General features: G+C 43.8%; 1 protein-coding gene across 1 annotated transcript in view; it reads right to left on the bottom strand.

Moving 5' to 3' along the window:
- LOC116381859 (PDZ domain-containing protein 4-like) overlaps positions 1-9,358 on the bottom strand; it is a 16,814-nt gene extending 7,456 nt beyond the window's left edge. The window contains exon 1 of the mRNA XM_031844321.1: positions 6,543-9,358. Coding sequence (XP_031700181.1) covers positions 6,543-6,602 — 60 coding nt within the window. The 5' untranslated portion in view covers positions 6,603-9,358. The remainder of the gene's footprint in view (positions 1-6,542) is intronic.
- Between the last annotated feature and the right edge of the window lie 215 nt (positions 9,359-9,573).

Raw genomic sequence — 9,573 nt, 5'->3', positions numbered from 1 at the left:
AAATCCTGAGGCGTTTGAAACATCTCCCCTCTATCACACCACGGCTGCTTCACACAGCAAGAAAGAGGACGAGGGCCATTAATAATGAAAGACTATTGAAAATAAATGTGGACGAGAAATAATCAAAACAGGGATTTGACTTCAGCGTTACTGAACCAAAACATTGCTGGTCAAATCAAGCAGGACTTCCCACAAACAGAAGAAAGAATAATTTAGTATTTATACGTGATTCAGTATTTCTAGCTGTTTTTAGCCATGCTAGCAGTGTGGCTCTAGCGATATCAATGTCTGCCCCTCTAACGGCCAAACACTTTGGTCCAGACATGAGATATCTCAAAAATTCCATAGATTGCCATGAAATTTGGTACAGTCATGCATGTTCCCCAGAGGATGAATCCTAATGACTTTGGGGATCCCTTGACTTGTCCACTAGCGCCACCAGCAGGTCAAAATATCTCGTGAAATATCTCAACGTCACCTTGTTGGATTGGCACCACGTTTTATTTTAGGTTTGGTAAAGCCCTCTAAGGCAAATTTGTGATTTTTGGGCAAAAGATGTATTGGTACAAAAGATGTATTTTCTGTTAATGCTAATTAGCAAATATTAGCATGCCAATGCTTCGATAGTGAACATGGTAAGCATTATACCTGTAGCTCAAAGCGCTGCATGGCTGTAGGCTGTTGGTTGAATTTTAATAGAATTCAAATTAAATTAACACATTTTGAAATGCACTCATGAAGACAAATTCAATCCTCCTGATTTCATTACAGGAAACGGACGGGAACATGATGATGTTCGTAGGCAGTGACTGAGCCAGACTGCCTTTGTAGAGTGTCATTCACGCTGCACTCAGTCACTGACCTTGGCTGTCTGCGACTGCCGACATCTTTACCGCCCTGCTTCTTCATTCTCCCCCTCCCTCCCTCTCTGCTCTTGTCCCCTTCCAGTAATTGCATGTCAAATCAATGTTCCCCTGTGCAGCCAAGCACAAAAACTTTCTTGCCACATTCAGCCCCTGCTCCCTTTGGTTCTCTCCCATACCGCTACACCATCACCGCCACCACCACCCTCTGGTCTATCTTTCCTGCTTTGCCATTGTGTTTCCATGCTCGCATTCATTTCCCTTTCTGTTCTCTTCCTCCATCCCCACCCACATCCACTCCTTGTTCTACTCTCTCCTGTTTTCCCCACATTCTGTTTTCTTTAGCTGCCTCAGCAGTTCTGTCTTCTCTGTCCCTTCCCTACGGAGACGACATCTCACCCTCCTCCCACTCTATTTCAGTCGGTCCATCTCCTTGTGCGTGTTTGTCCTTCCTCGCACTAATGTTCCCTCGTAAATCTTACCGTCTCTCTTAATGAACTTTTTCACTTGGATACAAATAAGAGGCTTCCTCCCTACATGGCCCATTGGTGATGAAGGAATCAACACTGTAGTTTTGCATGTTAGATTAGAGGCAAACTCTGTTTCTCTCCAAACAGCAGGAGGTATCTATTGTTTCTGTGCTTCTGACCACACGGTCCAGCTCTCCAGAATCAGAGAAAGGCTGTTAGGAGCCAGCTCATGAGTGACAGGTATGAATACTGAGAGAGAGAGAGAGAGGGAGGAGAGGGGGATTTCTCATTCATTATCAATGAGAGGTGCTGGGATTGCTTTGAAGATGACTTCATGCAGGGTAATGGTTGTTGTGTGTTATATCTGACTTGATGGAGAATCCATTACACTCTTGCCTGTTCTGTATTATCTCTGGGTTAGTAGGTCATTACTTACATCTGCTATTTATAAGCGACAAAAGCAATGCAAATAATGAACCCTCGGGTGCACACCCATCCCCACACTCCATCTCGATATCTGTTTATTTGTGTTTTAAAAATAATTTAAATTCAGAAAAATAGTGAAGCTTCCACAATTCCCAGTAGGGGGTGGGCGGTGGCGGTATCAGCGGCAGGTGGGGATGGGGGCTGATGCGTCAGACATGAAAGAGATGCGAAGAGTTCAAAGTGTAAAAAAAAAAAAGAAAGCAAAGGCAGGAAGACGCTGAAGGAGTGCAGGGGGGGGGCAAGGTGGAAGGGATGTGAGGGGCATGTGATGATGCAGGAGAAATGTAGAGTACAAGCTTTCAAGGAATTGCCGAGTGAAGGTAAACGACGAGCGAGTCTGGCTCTAGGTTCAGTACTTGTATGTAAACACGCACACAATGAAGGCTCGTGGGAAATTACTAAGTGGTTGATGCATAATTAGTTTTTATCTGAAAGCCCCTTTTAAAGGGCAAATTAACCATGTGTGCTGTACAACAGGTGGAGATGAAAAAGAGGGACGACTAACTCCAGTAACCCACAATATCCTAAACACGTGTGGGGGAAAAATACACAAACTATCTCAGTCTTAATCTGTCCTTATGGGGAGTCTTTCACAAACCCGGTCCATGTGCATTCCCCTCCCCCCCCCCCCCCCCCCCACAACATATTGAATTCCACTTGTTCGGTAATTGATTTTTCTCATCTCTCATACTTTGAAGGCTGAAGCAGTCGCCTCCTCAGTAAATCAATTTATCTGGAGATGGAGTCGACCGACTCCGGCTATGACCCCTGTTGTTTGATATCACGGAGCTAATTCAAATGAGCAAGCAGGGAGTGGTGCAGTAGGCCTATTATAAACTAACAGTGAGAAGATATTGATTTAAAACATTCTTTGAAATGATGGCGATGGAGCTAAGGAACCTCAGCAGCAGTATGACTGTATGAATTTACATACATTATTAATACACTATCAGTGAGAACAAAAGATGAATTGTGGGCAGGCTTTTTTTTTATTGGTGGTGGCAGAAGTCTGTAAAACATGTCACAGGCTACATGGCCTTACAATAATGCCCTCCGCCCTTTCTTTTTTCTGTCACTCCTTTCCTATTAAATGAGATATCCTCTCCATCCTTTTTGTCCTGGGTTCATGTCAGTCACACGCCTGAGAAGTCTGCAGGGGAAAGAGCAGGAACCCGGCAGACGCGTACATATTCCGCACACTAACCTGCACTTCACCTGAGGAAACCGACACATCCCTGACATAAAAAGAAGCTGACACGCCAAGAGGTAACGAGCGGCCTTTCAGGTGATACAATTAACCTGCAGTTTATTTTTTTTATGTTAAACAGAACACACCCCCTCCCCCACCCCACCCCAAGTGGTCGTCAACTTTAACCTCTTATGTGTCGCCTCCATAACTGAATGCTGGTGTATAAACAAATGAATGTCAATTTTCTATTTAGGTAACCCGTTATAAAATATTTCCTCATAGGTGAAGTCCTAATTGTTGAAGATATTGTCCATGAACAAATACGTCAACATCTCCTTATATCTGCTTGTAACTACAGCATCATTTGCTATATGAGGGGCATTAATGTAAAGTGTTACTGAAGGAATTATTGGACAGGGAAACGATATTGGGGAATATTATATCAAAAGTGAAAAGTACAGCGACAGTACTGGCAGATACTGGAGGGATGGACAACATAACAGGACTACCTGACAGTATGATAATCTATCACTGTAGCCCTGCAATGCCTGACACCTTTGAGAAACCTGCTCAGTGTTTGTTTGGACATTCATTTGTGGCGCTCTCGTCAAATTATGTTGTCGGGTGTCCCTTTTTATTTTGTCCACCTTCAGTATTTATGCTCCTGTGTGCACATGCATGCGGGTGTGAACCAAACCATGCACCTATTTAGCTAAATTATTGATCCTCATCAGTTTGCCTCTTGCGGCTGTCAGCGTGTTTCTTCGTGTCATTGTGAATAAAAGCACATTAGGTTTGTTTAATGACGCCGGTTGCCATGGAAACAGCCTCCCACTTTACAGTGACGGAGGAGAGAAAAAGGGAGTGGCTGAAGGGCTCAGGGGGGGACACAGGTTTTGTGTGTGTGTGTGTGTGTGTGTGTGTGTGTGTGTGTGGGTCAGGTACTCTGCAAAATGTATATAAAGGGAAAGCTCTTGCTCAAAATGGTTTATGTGCACATGACGTCTACAATTGAGTCCGTTACTCATCAACTGAACAACAATGTGCTTTTTAACTCGGGGCTATAGGAGGCTAAATTGATCAGAAACATGCCAATGGGTGTGAACCAATCACCAGTGTGCAGCGTATGTGTAGCAGAAGCCCAATGTATAATGCATGAGTCTTTTTTATTCCTTTGGCAAGAGAAGCAAGTGTTTTGATAGAGTCACATTTAACAGCCTGGTTTCCAGCCTGATGTAGCTGTAAGCTGTGTAATGCTGTATTTATTGTCTAAAGACAGTTACTCAGTAGACTGCATCTAATTTGAAGGTGTAATTATACACGATAGTTAAGGAAAACAGCTCAAAGCTGAAAACCTCTAAAGGCCATGAAATGTGTGTGTGGGGGGGGGGAATATAATTATGTTTCCTCTTTTTGTTAAATGATTGCACACAGTATACCTCCATCTTTTCTTTGGCATGGTCTTTGGATTAATCAGCCATCTGCACAGCAAGAAATGCTTTGTTTGTAATCATCAATGTAATAGCTGAGATTGAATTTTATAGAAAAAAAACAGCATGAAGTCTGTGAGTTCCTCTCAGCTGCCTTTTAGTATTCATACTTTTTTTATGTAGTTTAACAGACCTCTGTGCTTTACTGAATATATTCTCAATGCAATGTACTAGTCAGCCTCTGAAAGCCAAAGGCTGTGGCTGTGGTTCAGTACTCCATCTGCGTTCTCTCTCTCTCTCTCTCTCTCTCATGCTCCTCTGCTCCCTGCAAGCAATGTCGTTTCAGGCTCACCAGACCACAATATATGCAGTCTTGCTGCTCCAATACCTCAAAATATCTGCTCTACCTACACAACCACAATTCACGCAATAGATTTGCATGCAACGTGGCAACTGCTCTGCATGCACCAAATCGTACAACATATCTCCTGCCATCGCTGTTCGCTCCCCTCATCGCCACGCCCGTCTGGAGACCACGTGCAGATACTCTGTCTGACAGAGCTGATGTGTTTCTGGGATGACAGACGTGTAGAGACACGGTTGACCTCACACTGCCTGATCAGTGGAATTATTAGATTTCCACTTTCAAAGTCGTTAACCTGCATGCGGTCAGTGTCATTACTGCAGACCCCTGTTAGATAAGGTCACTGATTTATTGAATGCTTTGTGAAGTCATTCAAGCCTTTATGTTCATCTTTGCTCCATGCAGAATTAGAATCTACTGACCTCAGGGCAAACGGCAGGAATAAATGAAACGGTCTGACTTTCCCTCCCTCTTTAATTTGACTCTTTTTTTCCCCCCGTTGGACTCATTATCCAGCCTCTATTTGGACTCAGTCTCCCTCCATGTTTTTATTTCTCTTGGCATCGCCTCTGGCACCAGATGCAGCCCAGTTAACTGGCCCAGAGCCCGACTCCAGCATGCTACGGAGACCCAGCTGAGGCTTCTGATGCCACAGATACTAAAAGTGTTGCTCTGCATTCCCATGAGTGCTGAGCATTTTTCATGCTTTGTAAGCATGGCACTTATTTTGGTCATCCGCATGTATCGTGGGGTTACTGAGCAGCAGCTTCCTTTGGGCTCTGCACAGCCAGATGAGCTTACTCGCATGCAGTCCGCGGTCCCAGCTGGCAGGTGGTGCTGAGGCTGTAACCGTGGCAACCCCTCTCTCCCATAACACTTTAGGCCGGCGTTCACGAGCCATCCATCCTGCTGCCTCCGTGGCTCTGCAGGACTCTACTTTCCCCAGGCCAGCGTTTCGCTCTATATCTTGCGCAATTTAGCGCTGCTCTCTCTGATCGTAATCATTGTAGTCACAGTGAAGTGTCATTATCATAATTATCGGTGTTATCGTTACTGATTGACTATTTCAGCACCTTTGCTCAAGAGGTTGCAAAGTGATTTCCACAGCTTTTTTGGGTGCTAATATAAATAAATAAATAAATTAAAAAAAAAAAAAATATATATATATATATATTTAATTAATTAATTAAAATCTACACTAAAGGCATACGAGTTCAGCAAAAAGTAAGATGTGTCACATGATCTGGAGCTTATATTAAATCAATCAGTCCTGTTCAATGCAGTTTTAATTCACCTCATGAATTGTATTAATTGCTCACTGTTCTGTCACTATCATGTTTAAGTAAGTGATATGATGGTGCTAATGTTTCATTTTTACTCATTCACAAATAACCTGATGTTACTATCCTTGACATTTCCATGGATACAAATAACTGTGGTTTATAGATGCTAAATGTATCTTGGATTTTAAAGTGGTTGTTGGGAATATTATATGTGAATTATTCGAGTTGATTGAGTGTCTCAACGTGATGAGGTTCTGTTGATTTTTACTGCAGACATTTGTGTCTGAGCTGTTTGGATTTTAACTCATCCAGCAGCATCGCTGTAAGAAATAACCAAATTAAGACAGAATAACAATGAAAACTTTAAGGACACACAAAGGAATGCTTTTGCTTGAAGACAGAAAAAAAAGAGACGGAAACCAGTCAGAGAAAGAAAGAGACGAGACAGAGTGCTCACCTGGAACATGACCCTGTATTGTTCCTCGGGCTTTTGAACCACGCACATGTTGCACCCCATAGTGACTTTTGACACGGCGCTGGACTGTGCAGGTTCAAAATTGCCCCACTTGACCAGTTCTCACACCAGGACTTTCGCTATCAGGGTCTTTGTCTGTGGCAGTGGGAGAGCCCCACCCTCATCCGCAGGCTTGTGATCTAATGCACTCCTCCTCCTCAGAGTAACACACAACACATCCCTGCCGGGGACAGATCCACAGTTTATTTGGCTGTCTTCTCCTCTTGTCGTTCAAAATTCAAGTGTTATAATCCAAAGTAAATTCAAAGGTGGCGATTGTTTCAGAGCTGCAACACCACCTGTTTGTATCTGTCTCCATCGCAGGCAAAATGTTGCTGAAGTAAATGTGCTTGTTGTAGATCGTCCAGTTTCAGTGTTATCTTGGATCTGGAGGAAGGCGGTTTGTAAGAGTCCTGCTGGTTTTGTGCTTATGTAGATTAGGCAGTTGTTTCAGTCAAATCAATGCTGATCCAGTGACTTGTCAAAAGTGATCATAAAGTATACTTGCTGGACCGTGCCTGGTCTGTTCTTCAGTGTTGAAAACTGCTGTATAGAGCAGCTTTTTTTCCAGCAGAACTCCAGCTGAACTCCCTCACGCTGCTCCTGAGTTTTTTCACTTGCAGCACGAGACAACCAAACGGCATCACGTTCAGCAGTGCTCTTTGAACAAGTTAGATACAAACAATACAGCTATCAAAGAACTCACCTCAGTCCTGTTTTTTCTCTCCTCCCTCCCACATCGAGCATATCGCTTGCTAAACCCTCTGCTTTCCAGGATTGCTGAGAGTGGCTGCTAAGATAACGTCTCCTCCTGAAAGCCCTATCGGGACAGCCCTGCTCTCGTCCACCACTCAAGTTAGCAAATACCTTGAGCAATTCTTTAAGGGGTAGGTTGAGTGGTGCAAAGTGGTGTCCATTACACCCTTAGGCAGGATCTTTAAGCCCTTGCTGTTTAGCTAAAATAAGCTGTATGCCAGGGATACAAGCCCAAAGAGCATGAACACCTGCACACGCATCAAGACAGGCAACAACACACGGCTCTTTCAACTACAAGCTCACAAACTGACAAATTTCCTGTAACTGTCAAGCAGAACTGCCATCAACGGAGAAGTCATTTTCATACTGCCTCTCCGAATAATACAAGACATGTATGGAACTGCGAGATTGTTATCGTAGACTGCAGCAGAAACGCATCGTGTTTATCAGATATCATGACAAGTAGTGGACCATTGATTCTCTACACTATCGCACACTCAGCACTCTGGCAGACTGCTCTAGGGTGAGATTTGAATGACGGATTATAATTAAATTACTGACCTCTTCAGTGCAGATGAGACAAGACTCTGTCCTGACTGTGCAGTCAAATCAATATCAAACCAACTCATGGATCAATTGGATTTTGTGCTTGCAAGGTAATCAAAATTGTTTATCACAAGTACTATCGGTTTGTCTTTTACATATCCAATGATTTCATTTATTTAGGCAGGTCATTTCTATCAGCCTGTGGATATACAAACACAATCTCTCATGCTTCGATATTCAAATTGCACAAATGATTAGCCTCAGTCAAGGATAACCTGAATTAGAAGGGTAACAGAATCTCAATATAACTTTCTCAATTGCCTTCCTGTCCCCTTCCTTTGCCCTCTGGGTCCCATCATGTTGGTTAAAGCTTTATCCTTAATCCTCCAGTGAGACTTGAGTCTTGTCTCAAAGGTCCATTGCCGGTGTGCTGCCAGCTACACGGTGTTAGAGCTGCTAATCCTCATTCAAGGCTCCACTACACCTGTATCCTTTCCAGAGGCAGTGTAATCTCAAAGTCTGCTCCGAACTCACCAATTCACACTCAGTCACACTAACATACGCATGCACACAGGGAAGCACGATAACTTGGGGAAGAGAGAACCTGACAGTCTAGAGAGCAGACGCTAATCAAGCTACAGCGAGGTGTCAGACGTGCTCAGCAGGCAGGTGTGCTCCAGCTGTCCCACCGTCTCTCCGTCTCCATCTCTTGACCATCACCATATACCTCTATCTACCCGAGTATCAATCATACATGATTATTGTAGTAGAGTGCCTACAATCATCCTCTGCTTGCCATGCTTTCAGAAAAAAATATAACATTAGATATGACAGATGAATTAGAAAAAATGCCTATATTCTTCTATAAAAGCATGTCCTCAATGTGGCACAAATGTACCCATAAAAGTTATCTTCAGTCTGCAGCAGGACAAAAAAAGAGAAGAAAATTCAAGAATGGCAGTGAGTAAGTCCATTTTAATCCTCCCTTTGTCCTCTGGTCACTCTATTTGAAATGTCCACAGGAGGGTATTTGTGTTTAAGAAAAGAAATAAAAACCATGGTGGAGTATTCCAGGTGGTTAGGCTGTTGAGCAGAGTACAGCACTTGTCTCAGGTCAGTGATAAATCACCATCAGCAGCCCCACAAGATGAGAGAAATCACTAACGGCTGATTGGAGGATACTTCTTGGCTTCTCCCCTTGGGCGCGACGGTAAGTGCACTCCCCCACTGCAGCGGGGGGGGGGGCACAAAAGGCGGTTGTTCCCCAGCGGTGAAGGAGCCTGCTGATCTGGACACTGCACGACTAAAGCTGAATTCGCATGGATTTTACCTTGTATAATTTCTCGCTCTCTTCCTGTCTCTCCTTCACCATCTTTCTCTCCATTTCCAGGGCTGGGCTATACTGCTCTCTTCTCTAGTCCCCCATAATTCTTACCCACACCTCATTTGCTATACCCTCTCCCCTCCTCCTTACTCTCTCTTCTCCCCTGCCTCTCTCTGCTTGTCTGCAGGCAAGAGAGCAAGCACTGGAAAGCCTATTCATTTTGTTTCAGCGGGACAGGACGAGATAACCACCAAAGCCACATAAAAGTGAATGAAATATCAAGGTATGCATGCACTGCACTATCAAGACATGCAGACAAGCAGGGAATAGGTTAATTCATCCCAGGCA

This window comes from Anarrhichthys ocellatus, unplaced genomic scaffold (assembly GCF_004355925.1).
Source record: "Anarrhichthys ocellatus isolate YVR2014 unplaced genomic scaffold, GSC_Weel_1.0 scaffold5, whole genome shotgun sequence".
Lineage (NCBI taxonomy): Eukaryota > Metazoa > Chordata > Actinopteri > Perciformes > Anarhichadidae > Anarrhichthys > Anarrhichthys ocellatus.
This window is presented reverse-complemented; position numbering and strand designations above follow the sequence as displayed.